Source organism: Anas platyrhynchos, chromosome 9, assembly GCF_047663525.1.
Source record: "Anas platyrhynchos isolate ZD024472 breed Pekin duck chromosome 9, IASCAAS_PekinDuck_T2T, whole genome shotgun sequence".
Taxonomy (NCBI): Eukaryota; Metazoa; Chordata; class Aves; order Anseriformes; family Anatidae; genus Anas; species Anas platyrhynchos.
Window position 1 is genome coordinate 17,121,213 of NC_092595.1, and position 12,995 is coordinate 17,134,207.

A 12,995-nucleotide genomic window follows, 5' to 3' on the forward strand; every position below is an offset into this window, starting at 1 on the left:
TTTTTTTATGTACAAATTGTAGAGGGATAAAGGAGTGTCTGGAAGCTTTTTGATTTGAGTTGACTGTATGGGGTTTATCTGGCATGGGTGCTCCAGGCAGGCAGCAGCAGTTCCCCTGCAGCTGTGCAGGCCCCTGGTGCAGCAGGCTGTCCCCCTGCAGCCCACAGGGCCCACATGGAGCAGATCTCCATGCTGCAGCCTGTGAAGGAGCCCCCGCAGGAGCAGGCCTCCGGTCAGAGCTGCAGCCTGTGGAGAGGAGCCCACACAGGAACGGGGGGTCTGGGGGAAGCTGCTGCCTGCCCGTGGGGGACCCGTGCTGGAGCAGTTTGCTCCTGAGGGATGGACCCCATGGGACAGAGCCGTGTGGGAGCAGGTCTTGAAGAGCTGCTGCCTGTGGGCAGCCCCTACAGAATTAGTTTGGTAAGGGTGGCGTCTTGTGGGAGGGACCCCACACAGAGCAAGGGAAGAGAGTGACCAAGAAGGAGCGGTGGAGATGAAGCATCAGGGACTGACCACAGGCCCCATTCCCTGTTCCCCTGTGCTGTTCAGGGAAGGACATGGAAGAGGGTGGTGGTGGTGGGAAATGTGTTTTGAGTTTGCTTCTGGTTTCTCACTGTTCTAGCCTGCTAGTGATAGGCAATAAATGATATTAATCTCTCCACATTGCATCTGGTTTGCCCATGATGGTAACTGTTGAGCAACTTCCTTGTCCTTTTCTCAACTCTTGTTTCTGTTACATGTTCTCTACCTCTTCGTCTGGAAAAGGGGAATGAGAGAGCAGTTGTGGTGGAGTTTAGCTGTCCATTGTTGTGAAACCACCACATCGACACAAAGGAGATACTTTTGTTTTTTGTTAATGATGCTCAACCTTACTGCGGATTTTCTTAAATCCAGGTCTTGCAAACACTTCAATATTGTTCTTATTTAAAATGTCAGTTGGATGGAAATTGGACAGACTTGTACACAAAGAAACAGTGTTAGTATAGTGTGGAGAAGAAACACTTCTGTCTTTGGAAGAATAAACATTGATTTATTGTCAAGTTGGGACCCCAGCTGAATGGATAGCCCTGTGGATAGCAGGCGTGGTCTCCTGACCACGTTAGGACCTTTTATTTCTCTCTACTGCCGCCATCTGACAAACCAAGAGAGCATTGGTGGGAGGCTACACACAGGCTTGTCTGCCTTCCTGGGCAGAATGGAGCTTTGGCACCGCATATGTCTTCTACTTGTTTGTTAAACACTGAACTGTTTGTTTAACGTGGGGCAAACAGCACATCAGAGTTAGCCCAGAGTAGAAGCAGACTGAAAACAGTGTTTATAGGAGGCAAATTCACCACAACCCCAAGCTGCTGGTGGAACTTGGGTTGGATATCTTTTCTGTCCCAAATGCTTGTCAGAAGACAAGAGGATTAAAAGTACTGTCATTTCTCTTTTAGATTGTTTATTTTGCTTCATTTCTCCCCTCTTCTCTCTTCACTTGTCATCAATCTAAACTATTTTTTGGTATGATGTTACAGAGCATTAGAGTTTGTGAGCTCTGCAATCACACTGTAGCTGGGCATGGTATAGCATACTTAAGAAACCACAGAACCACAGGGGATATAGGTCTGTTTTTAAGGAAAACAGCCCTTATGGGTCATTCTTTTGGTATGTCAGTCACTGATCTGATGAAATTTATGTTAATTTGTCTACTAGTTTTAGGATTTTTCCCTCTTAAATACTTAGTATTGTGCTTTCAGTCTAATTTAACAAATATGTTATTTAATTTATTAATTGATAGAAACTGGTACATTAAGCTGTTATTTTTACAAATTTAATGCCAATTTAGAAAGTCATTAAGTGCGTAAAAAAGTATGCAAGGTCTGTACGTGTGATGTATTAACTTTTACTGTCCAGTGCCTGATTTGCGTTGTGCTTACTGGAATATGAGACATATCTTTATTCAGTTCTATATTAAGAATGGGAGTTAATATTTCTGTGGTTCTGTAAGTTTATCAAAAGAATTAATGTAAATTTTGGCAGAAGGGAAACATAGTTCAAAGGTGTAAATGACTTCTGTTGTGAATCTCATTGACTCTGAAAATAGCTTCAATACTAGCAATAATGGGTTCTCTCACCGTCTTTCACTGACATGCTCAGAATACACATTAATTTTATCTCTTCCTTCAGATTATCACTCCATGTCGGAAGCTCATCCTTTGTGCTGATAACAGAAAAGAGATGGAAGATTGGATTGCAGCACTGAAGACTGTACAGAACCGTGAACATTTTGAGGTAATAGGAAAATGTGTTCCTTTATACTCTGTGCATCCTCTCCTAAAAACCAGCTTGTGTTGAGATTCAGTCAGCCTTCAGGGAAATTAACAGAAGTCATTTTTATTGACTGTAGTGGGTATAGCATTAGGCCTTCTGTAAAAAGTATCCCAGATACACAGAAATGATTCTCCAAAGAGTGTGCTTTATATACTCTCTTAGTAACTTTGGAAGCACTTCTTTTTTGAGAGTGTAGGTAGATTATGAAACACAGTTCTCCTTCCATTGTCTTTTCACTTTTCTGTTATCCTCCCTGTCCTATGTTGCACCTTGTCTGCTTGCTATTCTGCCTGTTTCAGTGCATATCTTTGCTTTCTGGGACTGTACTTAGACCAGAACTGCCAGCAAAAGAAACTGTCCTGAGTTCTTCTCACTCTGATGCTTGTCTTTCTGTTCCCTCCGTTATGCTAGCAGAATCATTCCTCTGCTATGTAATGAACTGGATTGATGAACTGATCCTGCTGAAAGCTTAATACAAAAAAAAAAAACAAAACATGGAGAAGGAAAGGATTGACTTCAGCAGATAAATTCTCCAGCTCATTTTCCTACACACTGTTGTAGTGAGACAAGCATGGGAGATAGCACAGGAGCAGGAATTAAGGTGTTCCTTCTTCTTCAAGCAGAAGCATGAGCTCTTCTGGCTTAAAGAGCTTCTTGCTGTGTGTAAACTGCATGTGGCCAACTCTTCCCTAGTAAAGTGTTCTGCTTCTGCCTTTTCTGACTGCTCTGCACAAGTCTTTGTTCTAAGGAAAAGTGGTCTTGTGTCTCTGCTTCAGATTTTGTTGTAATGCATCTATTTTATTAGTCTACCCAGTACAGCATGGACCATTTCTCAGGGATGCATAACTGGTACGCCTGCTCACATGCTCGGCCAACATACTGCAATGTGTGTCGGGAGGCATTATCTGGAGTCACGTCACATGGGCTCTCATGTGAAGGTAAGAGTGCTTCTTTGTCTCCTGTTTTGGGAGTGTCATCTTTATGGCTCCATGCCACATTCTAGAGATCTTTTAAGAGGAATATTGTTAACAGTCTGTTTTCCCTACAAGACAGAATCAGATTCTTGGTATTTTGTAAAAAAAATAATAATAATAATAATAATAATAGAAATGATGAAATTTTCATGCTGAGTTTAGTATTAGACTTGACAGAAGTATAGGTTTTTTTTTTCATTACCTAAATACTGACATCCCTTATTAAAATGATGCTTCTGAAATTAACAGGTACGTAATTCTGAGGTATGAGATTAAATATTCATGAGAATTCTCCTGTTCATAAGAATAGTCCTAAGAAAGTCCTTTCTAAGTGTTTAAATGCCAGGAGGTTATTTTTTTAGCTTTAGCATAGCAGATGTGCATGCCTGTGGACAGCTCATACTTGTAGCATGAATGAGGTTACACCCACACTGTGTAAAAGGATGATGGAGTGTATGACTATGTAAATCACGTCAAGTTTAACAAGGTGATAACGAAGCTTTGTACAAGGAACTAGTAAAAGTGATGAGGCAAGAATTAATAGCTAGCTCATCCTACTCATTATGCTTACAGTTGATAGTTTTGGCAGTACTAACAAGGGTAGTGTGTGCCTATGATTTCTTTTGGAGGCAAATATGGTCACTTGGGAAAGATTTCACACAGACTGCCACATTACATGTTCTGAAGCTGGATTAATATGTTCTTTTCTTCCTCTCTAGTGTGCAAGTTTAAAGCCCACAAGCGGTGTGCTGTGCGGGCAACCAATAATTGCAAGTGGACAACTCTGGCCTCTATCGGGAAGGATATTATTGAAGATGAAGATGGGGTAGGCATTAGTCACAATTCCTTTAGCCTTAATCTTGATGATGAAGCACTGGCATGTGCTCTGTGCAGCCTTCTGCACAGTAAAAGTAGTAATTGTGCCTTTATGTGTTAGTGATATGGGAAAGGTCTCTACTGTCAGAGTATAAGATTCTGCGCAAAGAGTCTGACCAGGGTACCAAGGACTCCTTAATAGCAAGAGAAAACTGCTACAGACCAGGGGGAGTTGCGGTTAGATAGTTGGAGGCATAGGGAATCTGGTCTGATTTTTGGCAAAGGAAAGATAAATGATAAATATCTTAGCGTATGGGATGTCTGATGCAAGTCTTTGTTTCCTCAGTAGCCTGGGGTAAATCACCTGGTCTCTTTGTGTTCGAGCATGTTGTGAACTGCCAAAAAAGATTATTAGGTGTTTTCTAGAAATTACCTTTGCTGTCCTCAAAGAGTGCATGTAAAGACTTTTCAGTTGGATATATCTGAAAGCCACAGTGTATCCTGTTACCTTAAATTGCATGATAGAAAGTCCATATTCGTTCACTCCTCTCCCTCTGTCCCATTTGCAGATCTCAATGCCACATCAGTGGTTGGAAGGAAACCTGCCAGTGAGTGCCAAATGCACTGTGTGTGATAAAACCTGTGGCAGCGTCCTGCGTTTGCAAGACTGGCGCTGCCTTTGGTGCAAAGCCATGGTGAGTTGAATAAATGTCACCATTCCAGTAAAAGGGTAGTCTCTGATCAGCTCTATGATGTGTTCTTTCAGTGACTTTTACTTAAAATGAAATCTCCACCAGTTCTGTCAGTGTTTGCCATGAAGAACCTGATTGTTCAATCTGTAGGTGATAAACGGCCTGCAAGAGAAAGAAGTTTAACTTGTGCTGAAAAGCATCACCGTGATGCATAAAAGACAGACATGAAATAAGTTCCTGGCTTCTCTGCAATCTCAGTTTCTTTTGATAGTGTGCTTTCACAGAAGAATCCAATTATTCTAGATATGAATCAATGCCTCAGGCATGGGAGGTATTTGATTTTAAGGGGCTGTTTTTTGGCAATTCTGCAAGTTGAAAAGAGAGGAGGGAAAAAGATGATAAAGAATACTAAGTTATGTTAATAATAGCAATTTCCCTTCCCATTATAATAGGTTTCTCTTACATAAACACTGTAGTTAGAGCTTGCTATGCTTCCAGTTGTCTATAACATTAATAATGGAAGTATCACAAAATTTATAATGAGTTGGGACGGGTGCTCAGACCCCAAGCAAACCCTCTGTCTTGCAGTCTTCATGTACTAGAAATGACTGAAGTGCCTAACTCTACTTCATATTTACTTTATGGGTTAGCTTTTCTCATCCCTTCTTCTCTTTCTTCTTGTGTCCCTTCTGTGCTCCTCCTTCATTTTCTTGAATTCTCAGCTTCTTTTTTTGCTGCTTTTCAAGAAGCTAAGGCTTTCCTTGGATCTCAGCTGAGGCTAGAATTTTGAAAGCAGAGTACTGGATGGCTTTTAAAAACATAATTTGTTATCTGGTTCTCCCAGCACTCAAAACGCTTGTCTCCTGCATTCAGATGGCAAAAAAGCACATGCTAACGGAAAGAGGGGAGGAGAATTGGTAGAAAACAGATCAGATCATTCTTTAACATGACCTTATTAATGACATTTCCTTGGGTTCTTCCCCTCTTCCTTTCTTCCTATCTGTTACAACCTCTTGTAGGGTGGCTCTATGAGTTACACCACAGTGCCCAAAAAGGGTGCAAATGATTTTTTTTTTTTTTTTTTTGTATTTTCAGGTACACACAGCGTGTAAAGAGTTGTTGCCAAACAAGTGCCCTCTTGGGCTGTGCAAAGTATCTGTCATTCCTCCTACTGCTCTTAACAGCATCGATTCAGATGGTAAGTATCACTAGTAAGTAGTGCCTTCTTTCTCTTCCGCTCAGTCATGCTCCTTCCTGATAACGCTATTAATCCCAGGCTCTGTCAATGATGATTCTGCTTTTGGTGTTGCTGAAATTCCAGACTAGAAGATCTTGCTGAAGTATGGTGCTGAGCTGTTTGCTTTGCTTATTACCCTGTAATGTCAGTATTTGCTGAGTTGCAGCTGTTAAAATTTATTGAGAATGACTATGTTGCAGAAGCAGTTTGGGAAGGTTGGGGAAGCTGAAAATTTTGGCATACTGCTAGGAGATAAGTGTGACATTTGGCAGCATGAGGTATGGTTCGTGCTGGATTCAGGGCTGAGTGCATTTGGCATGTATCCAGTGAGTGCCATAAGCACAAAGAAAGTATTAGCTTCTTCATTGCTGTGTTAAGGTATGGGGTGTTTTGTGTTTTTTTTTTCCTCACCCCATCTCTCAGCTTTTCCTCCCTCCCTGCTACCTCTTTCCTCAACATAGGTTTCTGGAAAGCTACTTGCCCACCTTCTTGCACAAGTCCTTTGTTGGTCTTTGTCAACTCAAAAAGTGGAGACAACCAGGGAGTAAAATTTCTACGAAGATTCAAACAGCTACTGAATCCAGCCCAGGTCTTTGACCTCATGAATGGAGGACCTCACCTTGGGTAAGCAACTATTCTATAGAGGCATGTTTTCTTTGTAAATACCAGAAAAGCACAAAGGATTTATTTGATTATAAGGTCATCCTCAGATGTAACAAGGAACCTATTCCTCTGAGAAGACTGGGCATATGCAAAGTTTGGAGGGGTTTTCCCCTCCCTGTGTTTGGTATTATTGATTAGTTAAAAGAAAACATGTTATTGAAAAAGGTTGTTATATCTATTCATCAGTAACAGCAGAACAGCTTGAGGGATTTTGGGGAAATTCCAGAAACACTCCCCTGGAAGAAGACCAAGCATGGAAATTGTGAATCCAGAAGTAAACTGACAACAGACTTGTAACAAGCATCCTAATATACTGTTAACGAGTGTTAACTTGAGTTAAATCGAGAGAACAATCGGGTATCACAGATAGCAAATGAATATTGTCAAAATGAGATTTATTCAGAAGTAACTTAACCTGGTAAGTTTGTGAAACATCCATTCCTTAAAGATTTTATGGTGATGTTGGAAAAACATCTCTTATGAATGCTTTCACTAAAGTTGTTTATGCCCTGGGATCTAGGTGACATTTAAGGGTTGTTTACCAGATTTCACTAGAAAATCTATTGATTAAGGAAAAAAAAAAGAGAGAGCAAGCAACCTGTGGAATAAATTCCTTTACTGTTTCTGCAACTCTGTTTAAAACAAATAAACAAACAAGAAAGGTCCCCAGTTTGCTTCTTCTAAACATTTCTGTTGCAACAAATTTGAGTGACTTTCTCAGGAATTAGTACTTCTTATAAATAAGAGCCAACACAAGATGAACCTCTATCATATTTTGATATGATTGACTCAAAGTCTATTACTGCAACCTACAGGTGCAGGGTGCTAAATCTGGGGAGTGGATGAGTGACCACTAGGATCTGCTGGGAACTATAGCTGGAACCGTAAAAAGCTGTTTGTTGCCACAGTGCATTGCAGAAGACTGGCCTTTAAAACTGTAGCGTGCTATCCAAGGGATGTGCTTGGCTGATAAATAATTTACAGAAAACTTTTAAAATTAAATATTTTCCTTCTTCCTCACCCCAGTTGGACTGATTGTAGAGAAGAATTTTGCCTTTAAGCAGGAGTGAAGAGAAGGAATCGATTACTTTCTCAGGCTGTCATGCACACTAATCAAAGAGCTGCTCTTTTCTCTTTTAAAAAGCAAGTGATGGTACAGGGTAAAGACCACTTCTTAATTTATTCTAAACTTGTGCCAGTCAAACAGTACCATAAGATGTTGTCATATCTCATAGCTGTTTTTCACGTGTCAGTAATGGTTGAAGAAATAAGGATTTTCATGTACTACAGCAAATCCTCTTTAGGTAATAATAAATTATATATTTACTCAACAAATAAATAAAAGCATGCAGTAGTTCTGGAGGATGTTCACTAAGAAATACAGTTTCAAACAGCAAGGAGAGGTTGTTTTTACATTTAATACTCTGGAATGAGTCAATAAGAGAAATTCACACTTGTGTTGCTGAAGAGTTGTTTGCCTGCCTACAGGCCAGAGAAGACACCAGAGCATTGGTTTATGTTGCTTTCCCAGGAGGAGGACTGAAATTTTGAGGCTTTATATCCTCTTACAGTTGTCTGCTTACTGAATGACTGCATAAAGTTCCCACTCTTCAAACCTTGCTTTAATTGGCGTGGCCTTAGTGTGGAGGCAGTGACATCAGAGCACTCCAAATAGCGACAAATAACTAGTGTTAGGCTGAACACAGCAAATCTGCAAAAAGGAATTAATTCAATGGATAATCAGCTATCACATGCTTGTTTCCTCTTCTGTTCAGACAAAAGTGCCTTGCTTTAGAAGGAGAGTGTGTCTGGGATGTGTATCTGTGGTGAATAGCCATTGTAAATTACTTAGCTGTATTTATAATTCCTTATTTATAACTATTTGAATTCATTTGTAATCTGACAGTGGCCTGTATTCATTACAAAATCAGAGTCTACTTTAAGCAAATCCGACATGTTTATAGCCTAGATTGGAATTGTTTATTGTTCCTTTCTGTAACAGCTGATTGCTCTTCTCCTTTGATTTTTTCTTTCCTTTCTCTGTAGTTTACGCTTATTCCAGAAATTTGACACTTTCCGGATTCTAGTTTGCGGTGGGGATGGAAGTGTTGGCTGGGTTCTCTCCGAAATTGATAGTCTCAATCTTCACAAGCAGGTACCTGCCCAATGAGCTTGGTTGGATGTAAGAAAGAAGGAAAAACAACAGGGGTTGAAGAGGACTTTCTTTGATCAGATCATACAGATGCAGTTTGCCCCAGGATTGAAACTGCTGAAAGCTTACCACAATAGTGTTCTTGCAATAATTTTCTGCAGGAAGCAGCCCTGCTTATCTATTCCTATCTACAGTGTTCCTCTCCAACTCCCTTGTACAAGATCCAGTTTTTAGAGTAGTTGAGTTACTCCTGCTCTGTTGCCACTAGGGACTTAAACTTGGAAATGGCTGCAATTAGAAAACCAGCGTTTCAACAAGGGTGTCAATCCTCATCTATCCCCTGTAATTCTCATGGTGTTTCTGTGTCCTTGGATAGCTGGAAACTTCATTGGAATAGATATAACTTGCAGGGTTTAATTTGTTTCCATTTTGTCTTGTAGAGGGCTATGCTAATTTTACAGAAAAGGCAATAGCACCACCTGATGGTTAAATGAGTGTATCTGCAGAATGGAGTATCTTAGCAAGGTTCTCTGGGTGGCAGCTGTAATGCACTCCTCTCTCAAGTTAACAACCTAAAAGCAGAGGGAACCTGTCTTTACTTGTGTGCTGTTCTGGCTGTTTTCCCCATCCAGTTGCTTTCCCCCTCTCCCAGGGTCTACCTAGTTCTCAACCACTGCTCTGTGTAAGGAATCACTCATGTTACTTTTGACTGTTAGTGGTTTGCATTTTCCTATTTGAATATTAATTTTGTTTTCCTTTTCTCTGCTGCAGTGCCAGCTGGGAGTGCTGCCATTGGGAACAGGGAATGACCTTGCTCGTGTGTTAGGCTGGGGGTCTGCCTGTGATGATGATACTCAGCTCCCCCAAATCCTGGAGAAGCTGGAGAGGGCGAGTACCAAAATGTTGGACAGGTGGGTAATCAACACTGAATTGCATGAAAACATCATTTTGGGAGAGCTTGATTCTGCTCTTCTGTTGGGCTTCTTTATAGTTCCAGTTATGATTTTTTTTCTGATAATCTTCTGTCACCTTTTGTCAAAAAAGATAGTCTTGCTTTCTATGTCACTGCTGCAGAATAGTGATGGGTGAAATTGTCACTCTGTCTGACATCCAGTGTCATCTCTTGTGTTCCAGAGTTCTTGACAGTCTCACAGTTGTGATGTTTTAAACTATTTTTTCTTGATAAATTTGGAGCAATTTATCTCAAGTTTGGCTTATAAATGAAAGCTGAACGCAGAAACAGAAATCTTTACCCCTAGTATTGATAAAGACTTTACATCTTTTTACATTTGAAAACATCCCTTTACTTTAGATTTGTATTTTGGCATTCTGGCATGTTGAATCAAATTATGACTATAGGATTTCTGTGAGAGAGGGAAGAAGGACGGAGAATATGCTTATGCTGTAGGATATGTGTTCATAGTGTTATCCTTCCTTCTGCCTTGCTTCAGCCCCTCTGCAGTTTCAGTGCATCCCTATGGCTTCTTTACATCATTCATTCCCCTAACAAAGTGCTGTTTGTTCTGCTTGAGATTCTGACCTGTTTGGATAAAGGAAGAAATCATCTGCCTTGTAGTGACAGCTATGATGCCTCCTTTTCAACAGGTGGAGCATCATGGTATATGAAACCAAACTCCCACGCCAGGCCTCCACTTCCACGGTCACTGAAGATTTCAGTGAGGATTCTGAGGTACTTTGCAAGATGCAGAGGGGACAGGGAACTGGGAGCAACAGCCTCAGAATGGACAGGATAGGAGACAGGGGCTGAGCTCAAATGGAGCAGGCCTTAGTTATGACTTGGGGGTAGTAGGAACTACAAAGATCCTGGGCCTTTAAATTAATGAAGTGTTATAGCGAAGGATGGAGGCTGGGTTACCAGAGTCAACAGCTGTAATGGGGGATGAGGAGAAGATGCTTTGGAACAGGAAGAGAGAGGAAATGATTGACTTTATTCTGCTGTCATGACAGGATGTTGTTGAAATTGTGGAAAGCTGAATAGCAGTTAAAGGAAATGTAAAAAGCTCAGTGTTTAAATCCACAGTTGATCAGAGACTCGTAAGAACTGCACTGCTGATTTCTAGGTGCAGAATTAGCTTCTTCATCAAATTCTGGTCTTCAGTGGGTAAATGAGCCCTGAGCCACAGAATGTTGCCAGGGCAAAAAGAAGCTATAGGAGGATTGGTACTCTCTGGGGAGCCAGAGACACGCAGCAGTTGTTTTACTGCTGGGAAGCAGCACCCCAGTGGCTTGTTTCTGACTGTCACCAGGTGCAGAAGATTCTCTTCTATGAAGACTCTGTGGCTGCTCATTTGTCCAAAATTTTGACTTCTGACCAACATTCAGTGGTCATCTCCTCAGCCAAGTGAGTACTTTAAAAATTGCTCTAAGTGAAAGTTGCACTGTGAAAATCCTGAGATGATCCTTGCATGATTTTGTTTTCCTTACCTTCTTTGTCTAGGGTACTTTGTGAGACAGTGAAAGATTTTGTGGCTCGAGTAGGGAAGGCCTATGAGAAGGCAACAGAAAGCTCAGAGGAATCAGAGGTCATGGCCAGAAAGGTAAAATTGGAAAAAATGTATAGCTTTCTACTTCTGAAGCGGAAAACTTTGTTTTCAGGGAAATAGGATAATGGCACACCAACAGGCATTAAAAGCTTGAGCTAGCTAAGTTTACTGTTAGTTCTGGCTAAAACTTCTTCTTTGCCTTGTAGTGCTCTGTCCTAAAGGAAAAGCTGGACTCACTGTTGAAGACGCTGAATGATGAATCTCAAGCATCTTCATCTCTGCCAAATCCTCCTCCCACCATTGCAGAGGAAACCGAAGATGGTGATGGGTCAGGCAGTGCTTGTGATTCTTCTAGTGACCGGTCGGTGGGCTCGTCATGTACTGCACGGCCCCAGATATTTCGCCCCCGGGAGCAGCTCATGTTGAGAGCCAACAGCTTGAAAAAAGCCATTCGTCAGATTATAGAGCATGCAGAAAAAGGTAACATGTCAGGTGTCCTATTTGTGGCTTATTATGAGCTCTTGAGAAGTATAAATTCCCTTTATTCCAGAGGGGAGTAGGGTTCTTTATTAACAACAGCTTTCCTGAGCTAGAGAAACTGCTCAGTAAGCCTGGCTGCCTACTTCCATCTCTGCCAAGCCCACCTGTATGAAACATTGCTTGGTAGATGAACCTGAAGTTCAAGGCATGTTCTCTCGTGTAAGGCTGGTTTAGGAAGTTACTACCCTCCCACGCTCTATTCGTTTGAGTTTCCTGTCTGTCTCCACCCATACCGCAATTGTGTCACTGCAACTGTTTGTGTTGCTTTGGTGTAAAACAGATCTGAAAATACATGGGAAGAAAATATTCTAAGTATTTTAACTCGGATTGTTTTAGCAATCTCTTTGTAGTACAGCCCAGTAAAACAGTGCAGTGGTACAACTGCAAGGGCAATGAACTGTAGCACAGAGGCAAGAGAAAGCAGGAACTTCTTAAATGAGCTTTGTTACTGGGAAAACATTATAATATGAAATTTATATGAAATTCATATTATAATATGAAATACCTTGATGCAAATCAATCCCATTTCTATGTTAAATACCAGGACGGGTGACCCTCTTCTCCCATCTTGGCCCTTATCTCTCCCCAGCCTGTAGCTCAAAATTTCATTTCCTTCGAAAGGCGTCAGTGTCACAGGTGTTAGTCATAAACTCAGTGATGATAAACTTAGACCAAAGGAAGTATTTAATAGCTTATTACCAGAGATAAAAACATTGAAGTTACATGTGTGATGTCCATCCACACCTAAACGTGCACTATGAAGAACAACTAAGCAGTAAGTTGTAGATCATTGTAATATCACTTGGATTTCCAGCACGGCAATATTGTATGCAACATACCCTGAAGGTGAAGTTATGTGAAGTGATGGAAGTTGAGCAGACAGCCTGCTTCTGGTGAAGTAGAGGTCCTGACTTCATTGCTGCCCCAATTTGCTGCTGCTTATCTTCTGCTGATTTGATGCTTTTTGGAGTTCTTTTGGAGCCCAGCCAGGTTGCTTAGTTCAGCAAGAAGAGTTTTACTTTTCTGCCAGGCTAGTGGGTTGGATTTCCTTGTGGATAGTTTCACTGCACTGCAGAGTCAGCACAAAGAAGGGGAAGAGAGCGT

At 41.1% G+C, this 12,995-nt stretch overlaps 1 protein-coding gene across 10 annotated transcripts in view; it reads left to right on the forward strand.

Moving 5' to 3' along the window:
• The window catches only part of DGKD (diacylglycerol kinase delta), a 62,895-nt gene that overhangs the window by 31,062 nt on the left and 18,838 nt on the right, over positions 1-12,995 (forward strand). For all 10 annotated transcript variants that reach the window (XR_003499167.3, XM_027464454.3, XM_027464452.3 and 7 more), the window contains 12 exons: positions 2,170-2,274; positions 3,119-3,251; positions 4,007-4,113; positions 4,673-4,798; positions 5,891-5,993; positions 6,494-6,656; positions 8,742-8,850; positions 9,619-9,758; positions 10,453-10,537; positions 11,115-11,209; positions 11,306-11,405; positions 11,558-11,831. Coding sequence is in view for 9 of the 10 variants with exons in the window: in XM_027464454.3 (XP_027320255.1) it covers positions 2,170-2,274; positions 3,119-3,251; positions 4,007-4,113; positions 4,673-4,798; positions 5,891-5,993; positions 6,494-6,656; positions 8,742-8,850; positions 9,619-9,758; positions 10,453-10,537; positions 11,115-11,209; positions 11,306-11,405; positions 11,558-11,831 (1,540 nt within the window). In the remaining variant the exon portion in view is untranslated. The remainder of the gene's footprint in view (positions 1-2,169; positions 2,275-3,118; positions 3,252-4,006; positions 4,114-4,672; positions 4,799-5,890; positions 5,994-6,493; positions 6,657-8,741; positions 8,851-9,618; positions 9,759-10,452; positions 10,538-11,114; positions 11,210-11,305; positions 11,406-11,557; positions 11,832-12,995) is intronic.